This window comes from Lissotriton helveticus, chromosome 3_1 (assembly GCF_964261635.1).
Source record: "Lissotriton helveticus chromosome 3_1, aLisHel1.1, whole genome shotgun sequence".
NCBI lineage: Eukaryota > Metazoa > Chordata > Amphibia > Caudata > Salamandridae > Lissotriton > Lissotriton helveticus.
In genome coordinates, this window is record NC_136061.1 from 979,930,212 (window position 1) to 979,956,170 (window position 25,959).

General features: G+C 42.4%; 1 protein-coding gene across 2 annotated transcripts in view; it reads right to left on the reverse strand.

Moving 5' to 3' along the window:
• DIP2A (DIP2 acetate--CoA ligase A) overlaps nt 1-25,959 on the reverse strand; it is a 784,944-nt gene that overhangs the window by 473,180 nt on the left and 285,805 nt on the right. The window contains exons 4-6 of one of the 2 annotated variants that reach the window (XM_078681429.1): nt 22,427-22,546; nt 14,077-14,328; nt 2,580-2,708 (exon numbers count right to left, since the gene is read on the reverse strand). In XM_078681429.1, coding sequence (XP_078537555.1) covers nt 2,580-2,708; nt 14,077-14,328; nt 22,427-22,546 — 501 coding nt within the window. The remainder of the gene's footprint in view (nt 1-2,579; nt 2,709-14,076; nt 14,329-22,426; nt 22,547-25,959) is intronic. The other variant, XM_078681430.1, reaches the window with a different exon arrangement.

The following is a 25,959-nucleotide window of genomic DNA, read 5'->3' on the forward strand; positions in this document are numbered from 1 at the left end:
TAATAGAATTGAAACTTATCGTTACTATGCTAGGCAAATTCGATTCCCTCTAAGAGGCAAACCACACGCCAAGGCATCAGAATACTCAAAGTAAATGATGCAGTTAAAGTACAAGAGAGACAAAGATAATTGTTTCACGTGTGTTTCACTTTAGTACATTAAATTATAAGCAGCATTGACAGTTATATGTGACATATAAACTTGCATTTCCTCCCCCTCCAGTGTACTGTCTTGAGTGAACCCAAGATGTCAAAGTGTACTGTATTGTTATCATATATTGTTGTATGGCAAGTCATTTTATAGACTATTAAACCTTACATTTTATGATATATATATATATATATATATGTGTATTATATATACACACACATGTACACATCTCAAAACATGATCAGAATATGTATGTATGTGTATGTGGGGGGAGGGGTCTATTTACATGTATGTAAGTAAATGGTTTTATGTTTTTAAGTATAAATATATATATTTGTTAATTAAGTCGTCTGGCTATGTAGATATTACATGTATGCACATATGGGGGTGTGTGAGGAAATGGGGTGTATTATATGGTGTGTTTGTGCAACCTCATTGCATAATACACTTACCACCCCGTCTAGGATCCTTAGATTAGTAACAAGTGATAAGCATTTAAACAGTACCAAAACAATGGGAAAGAACGATCCGGCGCTCAAGAAATCCGAAAACAATTTATATAACAAGCATTGGCAAAGCCAATTTGCACAAATGCAATACCTATTGGCTTTGTCGATGTTTTCGACATGTTGCACATCAGTTGTACTGCTGTGCAGTATGGCTTAAACCAAAAAATAGCACTATGGCGCGGTCAATGCTGAGCTTTTTTTGTATTTTTTACTTTAAGATATGTCGCACAGCAGCCCAACTGATGTGCAACATGTAAAAAAAAAAATTGATAAAGCCAATACATTTTGCATAAGTGACACCTATTGGCTCTGCCAATGCTTGTTTAAGATGCTTCAAAGTGAATGCTTTTTTGAGGTGCATCTTGGACACAAAATCAATTCTTTTTTTGTGGCCAATCTGTGCTCTGAAGTCAAACCCTTGGAATAAGGTTTTTTTTTTAATCTAAAGCACATTTTGGTCCAATTTACTCATTTACTGACATATAATTATAACCCAATGAACCTGTGTGCTGAGAACTTCGAAGATGACAACGTGGGAATTATCTATTTTGTAGAAGTCTTAGGTGCTCTTTCGGTCCTAGGCAATATATATTTCTGTTTGTTTTGCCAAATGAAGTCATCGTCAAACCAGAGCCTTCAACTGTGAAGGAGGACAGTTTCCACATTATCTACATCCAGATCAATTTGAATGGAAAGCTTTCAATAGAACTCCTCCCCATCTGTTTTGGTGCCTTCATCAAACTTGTCTTTCAGACTCTCAGAATCCCACAAGGCAAAACAGTACAGACCATCGGGGCCTTCATAGTGTATTATGTGAAGAGCCTTTCTTTCCGAAGTCAAAGCATTTGTGCACCAAAACACTTCTGAAATATTTTCAGCATCATTCTGTAGTAAACACAGACCTCATAATGGTCTTTTTCTAGGGATAGCAGGTATGCCTGCACTTTCCATTCTCCCAACCCCACACTAGTCATTCTTTTATAACATGGAGGCTCAGGCTTTAAATCTGTTTGTGTCAAAAATATTTTCACTGAGAATTGCTACTGTTCCACAACTGCTCTCAGTTTTTCTATGAAGCAATTAACCAACGCATAAGCTGATGGAGGAATATTAAATGTGAAGCGGAGGCTGTGTCCCTCTGCATTGTGGGTTTTATGGATAATGACCATGAGGCGGGTGATGCAAACCTAAAAACGTAAACAAGTCTTCAAAGAAAAGTTAGTTGCATGGCAATATTCTAATGGTATTTAGTTTGTAGAAGAGAGCACAACATGCATATCAAATACAGGTGGTGCAAACATGCATGTATGAATGTAAATGTATGTTTTGTGAGTCACAAACGTATTCTGCACTCAAAAATTAAGCTAATGTGCACCTAAATGCTACTTTGCTGTGCAAATAGCATTGTCAATTGGACCTCAAGAGTTCTGAAACATTCTCCCTTTCTAGCCTTTCACACTGAACAATAGTAGCCTTGTTTTGGGTCTAAAATAATGATTCTAAGACTATTCAAGTCAACTAATCTCCTTCGGCCTTCCTGATCAACAGGGAGATGTAGAAGAAAGGTTGCTTTTGTTTTTTATTTGCAAGCTGTAGCCTGACAGGGGCACAGGCTATATTCTAGTCAACAACCGCTGAGGAATCTATAGCTGAACTTTAGTTGTCAATACACCACTTAAAGACTATTGTCAGAGCTGAGAACTCATGATGCCAAGCAAAGGATGGCATGTGAAACAGCTGCTGGCTTATAAATGAAATTTAGGATGCAAAAATTAAACCACTGAGTAAGGATTGTGGAACTTGATTACAGAAGCAACACAAAATTCTCAGTGATGTAGAAACATGGCCATCTCTCTCTTGATGGAGTGCAATTTATTGAGATATTAGGATTGCTTCACTTAATGGCACACTGGTTCTCACCATCTGCAGTTTCCAGAACGCTGCTGTTGAACCCCTTGGGGATTCCCCGTACTGATGCAACTTGTGGACGCTCATGGTAGGAGTGTTGTATAAGGCCTGTGGTCACATCAGGGGGTGCGGAGTGAACATCTAAAGAAAAAAAGGAAAAAAGATTGAATGGACCATCCATCCTCTTGTATCCTAAAAAGGCAACATTGCTAAATGTGTAGGCCCTCTGTATCGCAACTGCTTTTCAGACGAAGCACAGAAGTAACTGTGCAGTATGAATATAAGCACTATTTGATTTTCTCTCAGTCATCACATTCATCTGACACATACGACTCAGCAACACCTTCACACCCACATGACACAATACCGCCTCACATGGATACAGCATTTTCATCAAGATTTGCACTAGCAACACTGAAGCAGACTGGGCAAGCAACCACAATAAATAAATAAAATATCCTGCATCAACGATCTCAACATTACAGACCGTGAATACCTCAGAGAGAGGTTATCTCATCCCAAATTTCGCCTGCTCCTTCCCTCTTGATCTACAGAGTGAATCCCTCTGTGGGAAATGTAGGGTCGCTAAACTGGACACAATGAGCAAGTCACAACTAAATTACTCCAACCTCTACATCCTTTGATACCTCAATATCTGGTTTGACAATGATGTAGCATCAACCACAACTATTACTTTTAGTCTAGTCCTTACCTTGAGCAAATACAAGCTGGCCCCACCCACACCACTGGTCACACTCTGAATATCATATTTGCCCCTAAGGAACAGGCATAAGTGACTGACAACCCCCCAGTTATCTTGACTGACCAGCATACCATCTCTTTCAAAATTTGAATACTAATCACAACAGTTCAAAGGTGACAGCAACACATACAGACAATAGAAGAAACTGAATATACTAGCACTGAACAACCATCTCGACAGAACTCCAGTCAACATGAGTCCATAAGATGCAGCCAACTATTACAAATGGATTTGATCAGGACTGGACTACAAGATACCATTAAGCCACCCCCCTCCCTTCCTGGACTAACACCAAGGAAAAAAACACCTAAGCAGTGATAATATTAAACAAAGGAATACACAATTCAGTGCTCTACAAAGCAAATGGGGGAAACTGAGGTATAAAAAAAAGACAAGATTCTTCTGCACTGATACAAAGCAGCCATGTGGACCACAAAAAGACATCACTACTCTACTCACAATCTGTGAGAAGACTGCCCATTAAAGGAACTTCACTTGATCCTTGCAGAATCCTACAACTGTGAGTGCCAAAACTCAGAGACAAGCCTTCTCTGACACAACTGCCACTGAATTCAGATCAACAATAGAGAACCCGCCAACACACCACCAATACCTGACAGAATTTACATGTGATGGACGCCAGTTTGCCATCCCTAGCAACTTTCATCACCTTTTCAGAGAAGGAATTCCATGACCTCATCAACACAAACAGACCATCACCATCAGACCATGTTCTTCCAAAGATCTTTAAAGATATCATTCAAACAACTTGTGCAGGGAGTCTCCAAACATATTTCAAAACGTGAAAATAAAGTAAAATAGATTACATCATAACTCAAGGACAGGAATAGCCTCGTTTTTATACCACCATTCACATCAGCTCTTCACAAAAAACAATGTGGAGTTACCCAAGGATCAATCCCTTCCCGTCTCTCATTGAACACACATCTCACTTCCTAACCAAATCCGAAAGTTTCTCTTGCTATAGCTATACAGATGATATTCAAATCACCACAGACAGCCTAGATGACATACAAGGAGGAGGACTGGATTAGTCCTAGATGCTATAGATACAGGAATGATGAAAAATCAATGGAGCTTAATGCCTCAAAGCCTGAGATCATTACCTGCAGACAATGGCATAAACATCAACCTATTGGCATATGGCCTGTGAAACCTGACGCACCTCCAACCACATCAAGAGATGTGAGGAGCTTAGAAGTGATCATGGACTCAAACCTATCCTCGATATTATTAAGATTGCGAGAAACACCATTAATTCCATGAAACCTTATGCAGGATCTTCCCATACTTTCCATGCCAACAAAAGCTGCAGGTCAAATTAGAGATATGCATATTTGACAATGCAAATGGCATCTACCTTGGAGCCAACAGATTAATTATATATAAACTATCAAGAATTCATGAATTCAGAAGGCTGCAGCAAAACTACTCCTCTACTTACACTCCAGAAATACATTATACCAATCAAACAAGGACTCCACTAGCTACAGGTGGTGAAAACATCAATGTTCAAAGCATAGTACTAATAGCCATCCAAGGATAATTGCCACTATACCCTCAAATAAAAGGTAAACTGTACAAACAAAACAGATGACTCTACTTCAGATCAGCCCTCAGATCATCATATCACGTTACAATAAAGAATCAATAGTATTAAAAAGAAAGCTTAATGAAAAAAATCCATAGGAGGATTTTCTTTCAGTCCAAGCAGCCAAAATTGTGAACTCTCTTTCGGCCAAGATCCATGGCATCCAAGAATAAAAATTTCAGGAGAGAGGTGAAAACCTGGTTGTTCTTGGGATAGCCACTCCAGATCACAAAACCAAACACCCTGGAACATCACAATCCAGTAGATAACAGCTGCTATTGGCTACAGCCTTCAGCCAATCTTTTCTAAAAATGGGCTGGTCACCCCAGCACGTCTAATTTTATTTCTGGCATGCTGCTTTATTAAATGTAAATGTGTTGTATTTGTAAAGCGCACGGCTGCCCACGCGACGGGGCGTCCCGGCGCTGCACTCATACCGCTGTGGAACCCTTCCTGGCTTTTCCATGTGAAATGTCCACTCCTGGGCACCCCCAAGGTGAAGCCAGGCATCCAAGCGCTGCTGGGGCCGTTGTGGAGATTAAGCAAGCTATTGCCCAGAGTCACAGAGTGGGACCCATGATTAGACTAGGCACCGAGGCGAGAATTATAAGGTCTGGGGAAATTGAGTCAAGAGCCGCCGAGGCGAGATTTGAACCCTGGTCCCGGGCCAGGCCTCTGCATCAGGGTCTGCCGCTCTAACCATTGAGCCACGCTTCTCCACCATGGGATCTCATAGCCAATTGTAGCCACAACTTGCCCAGCACCAATCCCATTTCCCAATGGGATCCCAGGGATCCCAATCCCAGCACTGATAAATTAGCATGAGACAAACACCTTCAGGGTCAGAACGGCTCTCTGCAATCAACCACCCTATACATACTGGACAGGCAGATTACAAAAATAGGCATAACACAGAATAATCTGTCAACGAATGCTAGCCAAGAGAGGACATCTCTAGTCCCAAAAGATGCCTAGATTCCATCCTGTCTATTGTCATGTTCAACATCTACATGGAGCCGCTTGGTGCTTATCTCCTAGATAACAGCAATAAGATTCACCAAAATGTAGATGATAAAAAATATTATATTTAAAAACCTCCTCTGATTCAGACATCCAATGACTCAAACACTGCATGCACAACATCCAGACCTGGATGTCCAGTGCTGACCTGAAGCTTAACTCTATCACAACAGGATTCCTGTTATCTGCCAACTACGAAAAATAAGAAAAAGTACAATCCAGATTCAATGACATGAACCTTGAAAGCTTTGAACCCCAACTGCCAAGTCACTTGGATTCACCCTAGACACCAACCTCATACTCATTCTCTACCACAGAAAGAAAAGACAGCCTGGTACCAGGTCTCTCTTCTAAAGAAAGAGAAACAGTCCCTTTGAGAAAGCAACTTCAGGACCACTCTCGAAGCCCCTGTAATTTTCCACCTGGATGGTGGCAACACCCTGCTCAGTGGGCTAGCAGACTTCACACTGGCACCACGTAGGGGCATCCTACACACCTCAGAACGTCTCAATCAGAAGATGAAAAAATATGATCACATCACCCACATTCTGATGGAAATACATTGGCTTCCTTTGTCAGGCTTCAGCACCTTCAAAACAAGCCCCATCTTTTATGAAGCCATCACAACCAACACACCTGCATATCTTGCAGACAAGCTCACCATGTCTGGTGGTTGTCTGCATTCCTGCAGCCAGGACACAATCAGACTGCGAAGAAAGAGGTGACATCAGACTGCAAAGACTGAGGTGTAAGAAAGAAATAATAAGTGTGGGTTGAACGCGGACCAATAAGGCCTTGCTTTGCTAGTGCTCTGATGGGTCCTACCCCTCTCAGATCACCCTAAGCATACAGTGGCTCAGGCATGCCCTGTGTGGTATGGGCACCCATTGAAACTGGCGTACCGAGCTTTTTGAGGCACCTGGGGGTCCCTGCATTTACGTGGGAAACCTGGAGCAGTGGCCAATGTCTGGGCGGGAAATCGAGTTGACTGTGGTGGCTTGGGGTACCATGCAAGAAGGAGTGCTGTTGGGTACCCAGCTGACTGCAGTCTGCCTGAGTGGCTGTGCGGAACAAGAATCAGAAAGGTGACCTTCCGAAACAGCTAAGAGGCTCACTCTCACTCCCTTTATCCTGAGTCACTCATGGAATGTTGCGCGTCCTGCCTAGAAGAGGCCTATAACAGAAAATTAGGCATATCAATGGTATGATGGACACTGAAAAGGGAAATGAAGTTTGGCATAAAACAAAATAAATTCTACGGGCAACCCCATCTTTGTGGTCTTTAATAAAGACCTGGTCCACAGTTAGAACTAGTTTGTTAACCCTACAAAAGGAAGAAATTGTAATGAGGATCGCTACCATCCATGACAAGTGTGCTACAGTGTAAAAGCTCAAATGGCAGCCCAATGTGCAGAATAAAACCAGCGTTGAGGTCTCATCCAGGCCACAGTGGAACTCTGGAGGTGAGGGGGTCATCCTTTTCTAAGGCCTTCCACAAAGGTTTTGCCAACCAGTAGCTTGATTACTGACTGGTGGTGGTGTTTTTTTAAGTAAGCTGCCCGGGTTGCTAACCGAACCTTGACAGAGTATACACTAACTCTGCCTCCTGTAGGCACAACAAATAGCAGATATTTTGTAACAAGGCATGTAGGGGCTGCTTATTTAGAGTATAAAAGAAGTGAACAAAAGTTTTCTATGTGGCTGCAGAACACGCCTTTGTTGCAGGGTTTAGGTGACTCCATAAGAATGAACATGTATTCATTTTGGAGCTGAAGATACCCAAACTCTTAGACTTTAGGTGACAAACTGCAAGATTCAGAACCCTGAGGTTAGGGTTTTGCAGTGGACTATGATTTTGAGGAGGTCTACTCGTGAATGCAGTCTCTTGAGTAGAAGTAGAAATATTTCTAGAAGTATCAAGTATAACAGCTGTCTCTCCCAGGTGGGTGTTAAGAGGATAAGCAGCATGGGAGCCTGCCTCATGTTTCTTACTACGAATGGTCTGAGTGGTACTGGTGGAAAAGAGTGCGCAAATATTCCTGAAGAGTTCATCCATAAAGCATTGTCCATGGACTGTGGATAACTGTAGGATAAGATTTGACATTTTGCTTTTGTGGGAGTGACGAAGAGGTCCATGATGTGTGTCCCCCAGTAGTGGAAGTACCGCTGCAGTACCTGGCTGTTTCTCTCTCAATTGTGTGTTTACTGACGTATCCTGCTGAGCAGGTCCGCAAAGTCATTAACTACTAGTGGGAATTGTTCCACCAGAAGAAGCAAATGATGCTGAATGAATGGCCATGTGCCTGTTTGCTCGAATGATGCTCTAAGTGCTAATAGAACTGTTATTAATTCCAGCACAGTGATGTATAGACTTTGTGCTGAGGAGACCATTGGCCCTGGATTGTTAGTTGGCCAAGATGAGCTCCCCACCCTGAGAGGGAGGCGCCTGATTTGAGGTCACCCGCAGCTAGGGAGCAGGAAACAAACTACCCAGTAACAAATTCTAGTTATTCCACCATAACAGTTTGTGCTGAACTAGATCCTTCCACTGACCAGTCACTTGTGACCAATTTTTGGCTAGGCACTCAAGCAGAAGGCGCGTATGCCAGAAGCATGAGGTACTATTGTAATACAAGACATCACCAGCCAGACATATTTATTATAATTTTGTGTGGACACATTACGAAAAGGTTAAGACTCCTCTGAAATGTTCTTTCGAGGTTGGGGGAAGGCTTTGCCTGGTGCTAAAAACACTACGCCTACTAAGAAGGGTTACATTTATTGAACAGAGGGTTGACATATTTTTCCACCAACTGTGAACCTTGATGCGTGGATGTGAGACACTGCTCGTTGAGCGGGAGAGAGGCACTGCTTTCAGGTGCTGCTCCTTAGCAGTGAGTTACCCAGGTAAAGAAATCCATAAATGTTGCTGTGGCCAAGATGTGCTTCTTCCAATGACAGACATGGTGTGAATATCTTTGGGGCTGTTATCACCGCAGACTGTAGTATTCTGGACTGATCAGGATTTCCATTTGCAACAAACCTGAGGTACCAGGGGTATGCTGAGTGGGTGGGGATACAGAAGTAGGAGTCCTTGAAATCGAGGGCTGCAGGTAGTCCCTAATGCAGAACAGCAGAAGGACATCTTGAGTTGTGGTTATTCTGAAGTGCTCTTATATGATGTAGCAATTAAGCATTCAACGATCTAGGGAGTAAATGCATTGTCCATGCTGGTTTTATCTCTCCTTTCTGAATCAATGTCTACACTTCCTTTTGCAGCAGGCTTACATAGTCTAGACTGATACTGTGGCGTTGTGGTAAAAAAGGGTGAATGATAAGAAGCTCCAGGCAGTAACTGTAGGTGATAATGGAAAGTATCTATTTATACGGAAAATATAACCTTATTTATCTACCCACAAGTGTTCTGTGATCGGAGGAAATGTGCAGAAGGTCACTGCTATGCAGGTCAACGTGCTGTTCCTTTGGGGCCTCAACCTCCAGAAGCCTCCAATTTGTTTTCCTTAATCTCCTAACAATACTGCTGTGGTTGGTGCCTCAGGCGTTCAGATGGCTGACTTGACTTCAACTCATGTTTGTTAACTCCTTAAAGTAGGCTACATCTGTAGTGTGCCAAAGCTTTAGTTGTGTTCATATCTTTCATTTTATTTTTTCCCAGTATTGTGTTCACCTGACGGCAGACATGGTGCTCTCCTCAAAAGGTACATGTAGGAGGCATTGCTGGACTTCTGATCGGAATTTGGAAGCTCTTACTCTGGCACATTGACAAAGAAGAACAGTAGTGTTCATTTGACAGGAGGCAGTATCAGCTGCATTCAGGGCACACCTAATGGTAGTGTTTGCAAGATTTTCCCACCTGGACAAGCTCTGTGTTGTACTTTCTGTAAGCCTCCCAAAGGTGTTTTCTTTAACCAGCTGCTCTATTTCCTCCCAGTGAAACCTGTTGCATCATGACAGGAGCTCTACTTAGCTGGCAACTCACCAAGGAGTAGCAGCACCCACAGCTACTCATTTGCCAGCACTATTTATGTGCTTTGTCAGACGGAGGTGGTGTATGGCCCCTGTACGAAAGGCCTTTTTTGAGCCATATGCAATAGAATGAATCAGGTGACACACTTCCCCTGATGTATATTGCGTCCTGTGCCACCACCACCTGGTACTTTTTCTTGAGTCTTGGTGAAGTATTTCGATGACAAAGTCCTCCCCTTCCTTCATAACATTTGTAATTCTGATAGTCCACTACATGCTGGATTACTATGTGACATGAGGTGGGGTATTGAGGTGACAATCACTTTAGTGGCAAATATTCTAAGGATAGGTCATCTTTGGGATCTACAATAAGGGGTCAGCTCCATAGTCTACAAGGATGGGCTCTACATAGGAATCGGGAAGATCTGCAGCAGGATTATGGGTTAAATCTGTGTGGACAGAGTGTGACGTGGATATAGAATGTGGAGAGGACTGTGCTGGTGGTTGCCTGTGCCCCATATGCCCAATCTATTTGGGAATTGGTAAAGTTCTAAGCTTCTCTAAAATCACCTCCTCAAATGTGAAGCATATTTTATTATTCTGGGGTTGTCCCAATGGTGTAGCTTGTTGTGTTTGAGTTATGATATGCTTGGTGACTGGATCTATACAGATTCTCTTTAACCTATCATCAGGCTGTTTGCGCTGATCTTCTGGCAGTTGTGGATAGCTCAGAGCCATACCCGGTGCAGGTTAGGAGGTCGAACTCAGCTCACAAGTGAGTTGGCCATGCTCTTATTGACGAGATTAAGTCTCTCAATGGCAAAGCTCAATGCCATGTTTTACAGGCCTTTTTGGAGTTGGAACTGGCTTTAGGTGCTGAGCTGGCTTTGGACTAGTGATTGCGGTTGTTGAGGCATTTCGGTGGTGGTTTGACACTCAAGGCATGGCCCTTTCAAGGTGGCGTCTTGGCATAACGTGGAGGCTCTGCTCAATGGCAACCTACGAAAGAGAAGATCAGCAAATGATGGCCACGAAACCCAAGGCATAGTCTTTGTCCTGGGTGTGGGTTCATCTGTATGCCCTGAAAAAGGACTCTGAAGTAGTCAACAAAAGAAACGTACCCTGATCTACATTGCACTTGAACCCTGGCATACCAGGGTGGTTGGCTCTGGAAAACATTGGCAGTGCGTTCTGTAACATGCCCCCTGCCGTTCCTTTCACTAATGGATGGTTTTATTGTTTTTGATCCCGGCAGGCCAACCAGCTCGATTCCTTGTGGTGAATCAAAAGTCAGAGGTTACAGATCCTATGATGATGTGACCACGGGAACATGCTGTTGCACTTAGGGTAGAACTGGAATAGAGTATTCTCCATAACCCATCCCCCAATAAGTAATTCTCGTAGGACCTGGCCTCTATTGTTTGATCCAAATCAGTTCCGAAGCACCAATGGTTACAAGATGTCTTCAAGTACTGTGGTAGGCTATTTGTTTATCAGATGTTGACATCTTTGCTTATGCACTGTGGCGGTCCCAGAGCTCCAAAACTTAAGTGTGAACCCAAAGGCAGAAAAACACAATCCACAGTAGTCTAAATCCTGGTGAATTATGGGCTTCGGAGATGGGTCACAAGTGACCTCTAAACAGAAATCGCTACTTCTAACTAAACTATTATCTTACGTCTACTATAGATGTGCATACTGTGTACAAGGAGGAAAGACTTGCACTTTATGCTATACTTTCTGGTTCAGCCTGAACACCCACAAGAGAGAAACTGCATTCAGGAAGTGTAATGTCAATTTAATAAAAGAAAAGGATTTTGGTGCATAGCATCAGATCCCCTGATGCTGGCCTGCAGCACCTCGCAGGGTGTGGGGAGGGAGGGGGAGGATTACAGCTAAGCAGCCATCACAAAGTAAATCAAGGCATACTTGAGAGTCAGTAACGGTTCAGAGATCAAAATGTTGCAACATTTCTGTGATTAGGTTAATCTTATTCTCTTCGAGGGGACCAGAAATTCCAGGATATCCGCCACCCTGCAAATCACTGCAACAAAGGAGGCTCTTTTCTCTGTAAGAGGCCCTAAAGGTATGTGCATCAGAGGCATTTTGCAAACGACGATAAAGGTCAGCATATAATATGGTTGGAACAAATTAACTGCCTCGTCATCGACATGTTCTTCATTGGAGACATGTTGGAGATCCTGAATGACATCCAAATCTGACCTAAAATGTCCTGCATCCTAAGGAAACCCTTAATGAGACTGATGAACTGGAGGGTAGCCCTCGTCATCATCACTATTTACTTTGCCAATCGTGTAAATCAACAATGTGTGGGCTCTAGCTCAAGACAGGTCCCGATCTGTGGCCGGTATTGGATCTGGAGCCGGCACTGTTGGAGTTGGAGTTGACCAGGGACGAAGAAGTGGAAGCTGTAGCATATGGGTGGATGTACAGTCCTGTGCTGTAGGTGGAACAGGCTGACTTTATCTGGTACAAGTTGGGGCAGTGGAATGACCCGCTCGGTTATGTTTTACTGTAGGGCTGACGGGTCCAAGAGGCAGAAAGGTGCCCCATAGGGGACCAGAATGAAAGTACAAATGTGTAGCATGGCCATCCCAAAGGTCCCAACTTGCCTTGGAGTCTACCATAGACTGGGCAATTCTGGCTAGATCGGTTTCAAGTTCAGCATAGGGTCTAATTCCTGACCTTCCATTGGACTGGGGACATCCCGGCATTGAAAAGCTTTAAGTGTACCACTTGTGAACCTTTTTTGGCTTCTTGTCTTTTGACTTCAACTTGGATTGACCAAACAAAGGCAAATTCACTCCTTCTTTTCTACAACGTAGAGGGTGGTCTCTCTTTTCCTGGTCCTCTGATGCGTCAAGAAACACTTATCGGTTAGCTTGGGCTCATGCATGATCCAGAGACACCATTAGCACAGATGTCATGTAAGGCCATCACAGGCATCTGCTTCCCACACATGTGGTACCTCTTGAAAACTGTCATCTTTGAGGGCGACATTCGTGCACACTGCCACAATCACTAATTTGGTGAAAAAAAATTACATTGGTAGCGTGAGCTCCGATTTACATCTTGGGTCTCAGATAAAGAGGAAGTGATATTGGCGCAGAGACGTGGTACCTTCATGTGTCTCTGTGTCATGTCTGGTCCATCACCGGTCGCACCAGTGATGGTCCATATGTTGGTTTGCATGAGCTATTGCAAGAGTTTCTATATCCAGTAAGGTGTCTGGTGAGATGAGATTCATAAGGTGATATATCTGCGGTTCGAAGTATCCAAATGACATTTTGGCTAACAGATTTTTACTAACTCAATGAAGGGAGACAAATCCAAATAACAGAGAGGACGCTTTGCCATAAACGTTTGGGTACCTATGTCAATCAGTTTCAGAGTTCTGTAACACACAAAGATTTCTTATGGAAAAACCAAATCCGTTGGCATCTAAGAAAAATGTTTAGGGACCACTTATGTACATTATAAACGTTTGTCCCATCTGCACCAAATTTGGCAAGCTCTAAGATCTCCACTAAAATACTTTTTCCCCTCCAAATACAGCGCTAATTGGTCAAAGTGGGGCAAAGATGGAAAGAGATACACAAATTTGAATGGCTATGAAAGAAAGTGTCAATTGGACTAAAGATGAACAACTGGGCTTCAGTTAAATAATAATATATGCTTGCATGCAAAGTCTTGCAAGGGGGTTTGCTGCTCAACAGTTTGGGGACGACTAGAGCTACCATACCCGTGAAGGGGACAGTCAATGGCTTTTCGTGACCCACCTGCTTGAGTGGATCTTAGCTGCGCAGGGACTACCAGAGACATGTTACTTCTGGCTGGCTGCAAGCTTCCTCTCTGCTCAGATTGAATCTATGAATTTTTAACTTACCATAACAGTCAGGGCCGTTTTCCTTACCTGAATATAAGCTTCCTTATAAACATAGGTGCAAATTAACCAAATTTTTACGAAACAGATGGAATGGTTCAAACACGTGCAAAAGGGGGCAGTACTATCTCATTTGCCCAACTCTATGTCAATGCTCAAACAGGTTTAAAGCAACTGCCCAGCAGCTGGACAGGAGTTCTCTGCTTCTTTTGCTTTTACTAACCTATCTGAGTATGAGCCATGAGATCGGCCAGCATGGTAGCAGCTGCACTGTTGGTGGTGATGCTGATGTCAGAGGTGGCAGCTGGTTTCACTCCAGGGTGAGATGAAGTGGAGGATGCAGAAGATGAGGTGGAAGAGCCTTGGATTACGCGGCTAAGCCAAGGATCTACGTTGCAATGGCTCTGCAGGGGAGTGGAGGTGATCCTTCCTTGGAGACGTAAAGAGCCCTCATCTTCAGATGCGGATGACGTGTCTGCGATTAAAATAATGATGAAAGCCATGTGATGCAGGAATGATCAGTGACGAAAAGCAAGCAAGCCATGAACATCAGCAGGTCTTTGTCCCTATGCAGCATGTGGAATGAACATGAAACACGCATGCAATGTAGCATTAGATGCACATAATTCAGTGTTATCTCTTCTGTATAAAACTTTTTCTTTAAAATCAGTGAAAGAACAAACAACGTATTCAATTGTAATATACTGATTCACTTTCCTAGGCTGGTGCCTGAACAGTTTTGTACTTGTCATCATATCTGTAGGAAATGGAGGCCAGAGTTCATATTTTCCCTCTGACCGAGAGCACTCTCAAAAGCATAAATTGTTTTCTCACTTTGAGAACACCTTGAACCACTTGGACAGAAGAACCTTTGTGAACAATCAGAAATAAGAAATACCAACAAAACTAACATTCTATTGTATTTCAATTTTAACATGCTTGATTGATTCAAATGATGACCAATTCACCAGCTAGACTAATAACTAAAAAGCCACGGATATGAATATCTGAAAAATTAAGCACCCAGACAAATAACTAGCTAAGCCATGTAGATGTTTCAAGTCCCTGACAGAAACCCTTGGTTTGTTTAGGATCACGATCAAAACTCTTTTGGGCCTACAAATGTAATCTGTTATTATTTCATAGATACCTCCAGGGCAAATGCCGTTTAAGGTCAGACTTGGCAGCACAGACATTGTAGGCTTAACAGAAATAGAGCATTCAGAAGTATTACTGAGAGAAAGACTTAGGCTCTGTCCACATGTTGGTTGATTTGAGTACAGCATTTGCTTGGGCAGAAGTTATGTGCTCCCACACAAATAAAAGCTTGTTTTGTACTTTTTGATTTGTGGGAAATGTAATGCTCAATACAGTAGGACTGTGTTGGCTATGGTGGCAAGCCAATTGTCATGGCTACAAGCCAGGCCTGTTTATTATGAAAGGTTACAGTTAAGACAGTAGGCCTGGCGTATTTATTGTAAAAAGCATATGTTAAAGTCAATAGGCACTTGCTGGTGTATTGTTATTACTCTATATTAAAGTCTGCCAAAAGATATTTTGTTACAAGGAATCTCACAAAACAAAGTAGTAGACAACGTTTTTGGTGTTGGTTACGCCCTCTGACAAACCGTGGAGATAGTAGATTTGCACTGAGATAATCCTGGTTAGGCTCTCTTAGGGAAGGACAGCATTTTGCTTTGCCAAATGCAATTGTGTATATAATTGTAATTTTATGATGGTATACCTGCAGGTTGCTTTGTTTGAAACTTTATGCTCAATACAACAGGTCTGAGCTGGTTATCGTGACAAGCCAATGAGAAAGGCAATATGCCCTATTGGGTACACAAGCATAAAGTTATTCCAAGTCACGCACTACTTCCTAATTATGAGATAAGTTCTAAATGCTGTGCATTAAAGTATAAAATATTCATACATCACAATTATTCACTTTGTATAGCAAAATTTATGAATATACTCAAAACTCTAACAATTCTAATAACATTTAAAATCTATTTCCAGATCTCCTTATTGGATTTTGGTCATTTGGTGTCAACATTGTGAAAATGTGGAATGGAATGGTGCGGTAACTAAAGGATAGGCACATTATAGGTGAGAATAACTAACTGTGATTATACAAAAGGGGTAAGATGGAGGAATTCTCTATTTCCTGTTTTATCACTGAGTCCACGTTGGATGTGATGCTGGATGTTGAACTACAGCCAAGGTCAGAGAGGAAGAATGCTGGGTGTTCCTTTGAGAGATGTTTGTATGCCCATAGGGGCGGAGAGCACTGGAGGAATTTTGTTTGCTTGTTCTGATACAGAGGAGACAAGATCCAGTTATCAAACCAGTGCAAGGCCTAAGCAGGAGATCGCAGTTTGTGTTTTCACAAGGTTACCATGGGAAGCCAGCATTAATCTATGTGTTCTTTCAGCTTTTTGTAACACAGGGAGATGTGGCCTCATAGGTGAGATATTTTTGCATATTAATATTCAATGGGGATACAGTCACAAGTCAATCAAGACATTTGTAACGCGCACTACTCACCCACCCACGCAGACACTGGTTATAATTCAGGTACAAGAGAATTAACTCAATTGATAGCTTTATGTTAAGATCAACTTGAGTGAGAAATGGCATTGCACTTTCATCAGTTCCAGAGCTGATTCCAATTAAAGGGGATACTCTCGGAGAACATACAATATCAACACATCAGTGGCAATTGAGGGTATGACTCGATCCTTACTGCAATAAGATGATGGTAAGGGTTGTTCATTTTTTATATCTCTTGGTGCATAGTGGTATCTTAAATGGGCGAGAGTAAGAGATCATTTATATACCTGTGGTGTTCTTTTCAGTGTGGTCCCATACAATTGAAAGAAGAAGGACTTTCAGACCTATTCCTTAGTACTCTGGTGAGACATGCAGGTAAATAATAACGTATGCATGTAGTGATAATTAAGAGTGGAAACTAATCCAGGACATGGACTGAAACAAGGTGGCAACAATGTGTAATACAATCTAAATACAAAGAGATATAGAATTGTAAATATTGATCAGAGATGCATGATAGAATGTCTAGGAGACAAGTCTAGGAGACTAGTCTAGGAGACTAGGAGACAAGTATAATACCTTCCTTACAATGTACTCATTCGAAGTGGTTAGTGAAGTTGACTGTTTCAGGTGTGCGCTTTACATCAGAGAAATATTACAAAGTCAACTAGGATGAAGTTAAAGCTAATTGTCAGGTACTGAGTATTTACAGATAACTTTCGATTTGGTTGCAAAGAATCATGAAACATAACTAAAAATTTAAATGTGTGTAGCATACATTTATTTTGCAGTCTAGACTATAAATAACTCATCTGTGGTAACCCAACCCAACAGCAACAAGAGGCCACAATCCGACCTCTGCACTTATTTCAGTTGCAGAATGAGCTGCATCGCTTCTGGCCGTGGATCACATATGCATGAGGTATCACCCCTCCATGTTTTGGGCAGTGTGCATAGATCCTGGTTAAGATTCTTAATATCTGCTACATGACCTACTGAGGAACATACCCTTCATGATTCTTTATGACTGATCAAGACATTTTGTTTCAAAATACATTCATAATATACCCCTAAAAGCTCCATACCCTCTTACCAGATGCTTCAGAGAGGTGTTGGAGGGGCTGTGGGCTACTGGGCGAATTCAGCCATATCTGGTTGCCCTGCCATTCAACCCTTTTGGAAAGAAATCCATGCCCAGATCAGGAAGATAATAGGCTACCCAATCTCAGATTCCCTGGAACATGTCCTTTTAGGGGTGCGCGATCCCGGTCTGAAGCACCAAACGGGGGAGAGGGGGACCAGTCCATTTTGTGGCTATGCTTAGGGGCATCCAAAATGGCGATGGCAGAGGCAAGGGGGAAGGCGGAGCCCCCTCGCTTTCACAATGGCATGCCCGGTTGTGGCGATCTTTGGCACTCGAACGCATGGTATATATAACGGCAGATGCCCTTACAGGGTTAGACTACATTTGGAGTGCCTTGGTAGCCTACCAGTCGGAGGGGTTTACGCTTTTTGCCTGTAGTCCCAGACTGTGTGCGCTGCACTTCTTCCAAACCTTAAACCCCATACCCTATGATGTTGGCCCTGGGACCTTTGAGATACCCAGGCCCCCTATCTGGGCGTCTCCGCCTGCCGGGTCCTGGGGTGTGTGGGATGTTGGCCCCGTTGCCCTTTCTCCCTGCCCGGTCCGCCTCTGCATACCCATTGGACCCCTCTGTTTCTTAGCATACATACAATACACGTCACAGCTTTGTTTTTATTTTATTTGGTTATTTCGTTTTTCTGTTATACTGTGAACTTGTGTAAATGTAGCGCCGATGCATCCAGTATTATGGCGAAGGTTCGTTGAACTAACTGTTTAAGAGGACATTTGTATCCGTGAACTCTTTAGACCTTGACGAGTACTTGTGAGAAAGATGTGTCCTAACTTTAGCTACTTATCACTCTTGGCTTACTGTACTGCTGAATTGAGTACCACAAGTTATTAATTCTTTGAAATTGCAACAAACAGTTTTTGACAAAAAAAGACATTCATTATATGCAATTTCCATAAAAGTGGGTCTGTCAAAACTGTTCTCCATTGAAAAGCACTTCATGATGGATCCACAAACGGTAACTTAGATGTGTTTTTTACCTCAGAAAGCGTTGTGCATAAGTATTCAGTGTTTAATCATGGATTGTAATGGGTATGAGCATAACATAGGAGTGCGCCTGACATGGAGATCATGTACCAGGGAGTAGAAAGAACATTCCCTTTTCCCGGAATGTAACAGCCTCCAGCCATCAGTGAGGTCCCTGTGTCCCATCCAAAAAACGAATCCTTCAGCTGTCCTCAATGGTGCACCTAAAAGTGGCGGGTGAGATCAATCCAGATCTAGTATGCTGTTGTAAAGGCCTTCCCTCTACACCCTCCACTTCCAACCCTCCCCAAAGTACCAAGAGAAGTTGGAGCTATTGTGTCAACCCACCTGACAATGTGTGTAGAAACAAAGTTGTTAAGTATTTAGGCATAAATGATACCTAATATTTTTTTACTATCTAATTTGCCTCTTAGAAGGAAAAAACGCCTCTCCCCATCAAGGTGCATTTCTGTGGCAGTGAACAGTGTCCCATGCATCATCCATAGTAGGACATCACTCAAAATGTTAGCGCATCCAGTGGCAAATACTTGGCCTAGACTTGTAGTTGCAACTAACAAACGTCCTGCTTTTTTAAGAGAATCTCTTGCAGGAAAAGGGTTCCCCTGAAATTAAGATATGAGTGTATCTGAAAATGTTGCATCACAGAACCGAAACTCTGAATGTTCCACATAAGACAGTGGCACCTACTCAACTCCGCCAACTGTACATATTATGGATACTCGCCCCATGTCTAGTAGCCACCACAAATTATTATTCACCCCCCCCCCCTTCCGGCCTGACTGCCACTCCACTAGGTACCGTTCTAGCCCGCATTGCACACCCAGCATGACTAAGATGCGTGATCACTCAGAAATTGCATTAACACCCATCTTTCACATCTTGAGGCAGAGAAATAAACTTACTCCATGCAATTAAAACATAGTAAACTGAATAGTTCATCCTCAAGGCCGAAAAGAAAGTCTAGAGGGGCCACGTTGGCACTCTCAGTACTTTCCCTTCTGCCCTAATCCCATTACAGTAACATTGGCTTATGAGTTCCATGGTAACGGGTGATTCACAGTCTCAACCAGACAAGCACCATGGAAAGGTAGGATCCTCACAAGTCATCAGTTGTTCTCGGGATTACAACAGGGAGTTCCGTCTCACCATTCATGGAGAGATCAGAGTAAGAATTAGAGTTTCAGATTAGTGTAATTGTCCGAGTCCTGGAGGATGCCTGCAGCCTCCAAAGCTGAGGCTCTTCTGACCATGGCCTGGCACTACGTTGTGATTCTTGCCCTCCTCCATTCCTATGTTTCATTAGTTGCGAACTAGTCGAGCAACCTAGATTTTATTCATAGGATTTGAGCCAGCCCCACATTTCTTAGGATCCAGAGAAGAACTAAGTTTGTTCACCAGGCACAACCTTAAGATTTGTGGGGAACAGATGCAAAAAGTCCGGGAAAATGTATACCATACAGTTTACAACTTTCATCTGTCCCAACCTTCATGCCCTTTGATTACAACATCCCTGTTCAGTTAATGAAGGGCTTCCAGAAGTCGGATGTCCATTCCATTGTTGCTAGATACTGATTTAGGAACACGGTGACCTGGAGTTGGAGGCTGGCCCCCTTGTAGTATGTAGAGTCTTTTGTGTCCAAGTCTAGTTTCATGGTGGGTGTGGGTCACCTGCAAATTCTGATTTGGGGTGCTGATGCTATAAGGGACAGAAAAGCAGGGAGCCCAACAGAACACAAGTGTTACTGCAAGACCATTCACTCGACTATGTCCTGAGATCCTATCACAACCGCCCCTAGAGTAATGTCACTAAGAAACCTTTAGGTGATAGCTCCCAGTGGGGGGTTTTGCAGTTCACAGACTGGCAGTAGTGTTTCTACCAAGATCATTACCCCAGGCACGTTAGGCTGATTCAGCTCAATCCTCTAATGTGAATATGGTTCATTCTCGGTGGCCGGAAGTCCCCCAGCACCAAATGGCAGGGTTCTTCTTTCCTGGCCAGAATCCCGCAGCTTGTGCACACACCTGTTATAGCTTCCACGCCCAGGCCCGGGACAGGCTTGTAGTCCAGGGCGGTCTCACAAGGTTGCTCCCAAAACAATCATCTAGTTGCTCCACATCCTTATCCTGCATCAGAGATGGTATTGCCTCAAGGAGTTTGCCATAAGCAAGCTCTCTTCTGAGCCACGTGCTCCCAGTGTGCATCTCTCTGTGTCTCACCACCCGGTTGGGACCCCACTGGGGTATCCCAGATTAACCTCTCTCTCCAAATGCAGCACCCGTGTCAGTCCACCACCTCGTCCAAAGGGACTCGCAGCTGCGATCCTGGGATCTGTTTGCCTACCAGGGTCACAGGTAAAACTTTCCGACTTTTTTCCCCCATGATCACACTGTTAACTGAGTGCCTCCCAACACTATTCAGGATCCAGAGTTCTAATGCCTAAGTGTGAAGGCTGAACTGTATTAAAATGTAACAGATATTTGAAGGATTCGGGGACGCCAGACTGGAGCAATGGAGATTGATTCCTATTCCACAGGGAGCTGACCATATCCCCATCCAACGGAGTTATTCATGATGTCTTTGATATACACATGTATTTTCTGCAAAGCAGCTTCTTTACCTTTAGGGGGCTGGGACAGAAATCCTTTAGCTGCATAGAATGGAAGGAATTCATCAGGGCTATTTAAATCATCCACATTGTGAAGACTGATGAACAAGTCTTCCTTTCTATGCACTTTGATGTGGAAGGGTGAAGAGAAGTAACCTTTGCTGTTTCCTCAAGCAATCGTAAAATTACCACTAAGTGATCAGGAAAGAATAGCATGGCTACAGCTTATTCAGATTTTGAGTAAAGTACTTTAGAAAGCCAAGGTATTCAGTGTGGCCTGTTTCAGGTAGACAAATACTGATCCTTAACAAAGAACAAGGAGAGTCCATATCAACAAGTTTAGCTGGTGGAGTTTGATAAAGTAGGATTAGTAGAAAGAGTGGGCCTTAAACTCGAATGGCCTTTAACTAAACTATAAGGAATGGTTAAAATGGATGCCAAGACATGAAATACTGGCTTTGTGTGGGTTTGATGCGGAAGAAAACAGTCTTCCGCATCCAATGCATTGGTTAAATTCTGTTCTTAGCAATCGAGCGCAGTGGAAGGATGCAATTAAAAAAAAATTTGGCATTCCCTTCAATGGGAAATATTCAATAAAACTCCATGAAAGGTGGAGAAACAGAGAAAAATACCTGCCCAAAAAGGCAAGTGCCAAGAGAAGCTCATCTTGGTGTGATGACAACATGTTAAACAAAGGTAACTTGGTGCTCTTACTGCAAGGCCTCTTAAACATTATTTTTTAGTCCTGCATGAGACTGCCAACAATTCTCAACAGTTATGCAGGGATACGTGGATGGAAGTGCTTTATTGGATGCATGTCAGATGTATTTAAATATGTTCAAACCAGAGGCAAATGGAACAGGGGATATGATGAAACAAACTGCAAATACACAAGACTGATGGATGGGGACGCAGCAAAAGTAAAACACAGGAGTAACATAAAACAGTATTTTCTCAGTATGTAAGAAATGACGTAATGGGAACAAAACCATCAAATTAGTTTAAGAAAACCTCTGGATCTGAAGAAGGGGATCACCCTTAGTGACGAAGCAGGGGTAAAGATGGAGGCCAATTGGGCTCAATTTGCAACAAACATGTAGGAAATTGGAAGACTGAAATGGCCTTGCAGTCTTAACCACTTTCAAATATCATAACAGCATGAGCTCTAGGTAGGTATTACATATTTGGCAATGCTGACAATGGTGGTTAAGTCAAGTATAACATTGCAGAACATATTCTTTTACCACATCAGTGGAGGCCATTGATTACAAACCTGGAGGTGTGTAAGTTTCTACTGAAGGATGCCCAGAGGTCGTTCGTCGTTTTGAAGGCATGGGCATTTTCCTCTCTTTGTATTTGGCCAATGCTGCCTGCACTGCTTCAGTGTGGACATCTGAAGAGCAAGAAGATAGGACAAATGTTTTATTACACAGAAATATTAACTTCAGTCATCAATAAATTCAAGAGGTATTAAGAATGTAAAGGTGTTAGTGCAGTCAGGAGCATCAACAAAGCACAGCAAAGCACAAGTTCAAGACCAACAACAAACTACAACATACAGAACATCCCTGAGACCATGTTGGAAGCCTTAGACACCACCCACAGGGTGAAAATTGCTATTAAAAAACACACACACACAATTGCTGTCCTATAAAAAGTATCTTGAAAAAAATATTTTCTCAAAACAAATGAAACAAATGATTCAAATCTACCAGGACTATATGGTAAAACTCACTACAGAAGCAACAGTAGCTTAAAATACATACTTTAAACTATTCCCCTCATTAAAGAAGGCTATAACAAATATAGCAGCCCTCATTTTTTTATTTCCATACAAAAGGATTTTATTTTGGAAGATCTGCTGTGAATCTACCTACAGAAGTCTATACATGTGAAAAGTCTTGAGGAATTAACAACCACCTATTCTAGGGCAGCAAGAACTGAGTTAAGTGAGAGACCCTATCCAAAATCCGTAAAAACTTACCCTATGGGTCTCATATTATCGAAGAAAAAATAAAGCTCTCATGACATCCAATTCATTGAGCTTTCTTTCTATAGAAAGCAATGGACAAATATAAAGTATTTTAAGGGAGGAATCGGTTAACCTTTAGGGTAAATTGTGTGCTACTCTAATGATCATTCCATCATTCTGGAAAAGCACGCACAGGATCAAAATAAGACAAAAGCTCTGTGGCAATCCTTAGCACTAATATAATCAACAGAAAAGCAATTACACTTTTAAAGAAGATTCTATCTTAGTTTTCAAGACTATAATTAATCTCTTTGCAGGCAAATGCCTCCCGATAGGTTGCAACCTCTTAAAGCTCTATGAAATATCTGATGTGAGATATGAGACTCCTAATTCAGAAAACAGTGAAGCTTTGTTGAGCAATCCTGTTTTCAATATCTAGAACTAGCACACAAGTACTTCATTACAGGGTTAAAACAAAAGCCATCTATATCCAGATCTGACAGTTACCAAAGACAAAACAAACCCCAAACAGAAGTTTTGTGATAGCATATTTCTCTTTTGAAATAATTCCTAACCTTTGAAACATCTTAGATCTTCAACTGATTCAGTCAACACAAGTGTATGCTCACAAGGCTTCCGTTCAGCCACTACTCTACCATCCTGTTAACTTCTATTTTATACATGGCTACCCAAAATGTAACAATACCACTTTGGACAAGTTGATGGAGAAGTTGAAATTCTTGTCCTACTGTACTGGGTTGATCATATAATGTAGGGTTTCTCAGAGTTCACTTTATATTACACTATTCTCCTTTACTAACGTATGTTTAATAGTGATGTGACCCTGCCCCTCCCTTTCAACATTACTAAATTGTTTAGGACTTTAACATAATGTGAATCATTAATAACATGGGGGTGGGGGGGCTTGGGTAGGCAAGGGAACGGGGAACAGGGGTGGGTGTTGCAGGGATTTTTTTTTTTTAATTCCTCATTCTCCTCATAGCAATCTTCTTTTTTTTCAGAATGACTTATGGTTCTAATCTGTTTCGACTGAATAGGCCGATGTGGATTCTTAGCCAAAACTCGATACGATGGAGTGGAGGCTACTTTGGTTATGACTAGACTACAGATTCTCTCCTGGAACGTCAATGGCCTGCGTACTAGACCTAGAAGAGATAAGATTTTACAATATTTGCGAGATTCTAGTGCGCAGGTTATTGTCCTCCAGGAGACCCATTTATTGGAACCAGAGATGATCTCTCTTTCCAGGAAGAATCGGTGGATTGATTTCATAGTTAGTACAACTCAGACTGTGAATATTAGGGGGGTCGCGATCCTTTTTAAGAAAACAGCAAAGGCCCGGCTCCTATCACAATTGGTTGACCCAGGTGGCAGATGGGTCATTGGGAACCTCAACATTTTGGGGGCGCAGACTACCATTGTCGGGTACTATGGTCCTAACCAAGATGACCCTTCTTCTCTTAAAACTATCTTTTCTCATCTACTAAAGTTTCCAGAACAAACTACTATCCTAGCAGGGGACTTCAATATTGTCTTGGATCCATTCCTAGATAAATCACCTAACAGCCGCGCTTTGGTCCCCTCTAAAACCCGGGTCTTTTTACTTGAAGCTATGAGGCAATATGCTTATTCTGACATTTGTAGGTTAAGATCAGGCCAAAAATCTGGATTTTCATTTCGTAACTACAAATATCGGCATCAGTCTAAGATCGATTTTATATTGGTTAGTCACTCATTGAAAGGTATAGTCAAGAACATCTCATATCTCCCCTCTCATTTATCTGATCATTCTGCAGTTTGGCTGGAAGTGGAGGGCACAGTTCCTTGTTTTCCTAGGACATGGTCCTTTGATCACTCACTACTTTTGGAGGACGAAATGATCTCATCTTTGATTTTGGAGACAGAATGGTTCATGAAAGTGAACATAGCTTCTGCCTCAATAGCGTGTGTATGGGAGACCTATAAAGCCTTTCTACGTGGCCAAATTACCAGCAGGGCTAGTTACAGGGAAAAAAGATACAGAAAAGAGGTTTCAACTATTGAGGCTGGAATAAAAGGGTTGCAATCGGAATTAGATCGATCCAATGGTACCTCCTCTGGAACATCTCAAGAGCAACAAAACAAGTGGATAAGTTTGAAAGGACAGCTGGAAACAGTTTTAAATACACAGTTATTTCGCAGGTGGGAGGCGAGTAAAATTGCTCATTCTGAGTATGGCGAAGGGGCAGGCAAGCTCCTCGCCTGAAAAACAAAGTCCGATCAAGCTAGAAACTATATTGGGTCAATCACGCAAGATAACCTAACCTTCACACAAGATGAAAATATAAGTAGGTTTTTTCAGTCTTTCTTTCAAGACCTCTATAATGAGGATAAATGCATTGACCATTCTAGTATTGAGATCTGGCTGAATTAGGTCATATTGCCTTCCTTAACCACAGAACAACAAGGTTATCTCAACCAACCCATTACACAGGAAGAGGTCAATAAAGCTTTTGTGGGCTGTAAAAAGGGGAAGGCGGCAGGTCCTGACGGCATTCCCTCGGAAATTTATAGAATTCTAGGCAAGGAAATTGTTCCTATTTTGACTGCTCTTTTCAATCGGATACTTCAGGAGGGGGTAGCCCCTCAAGCCTCGTGGGACAATGCATCTATAACTCTGATTTTAAAACCTGGCAAAGCTGCATCTAGTTGTGGGTCCTACATGCCAATATCTATCCTGAATGCTGATTATAAAATCTTTGCTTTTGTTATGGCCACAAGACTGGGGCGAGTAGCTGGAGACATCTTGCATCAGGATCAGAGGGGCTTTGTGA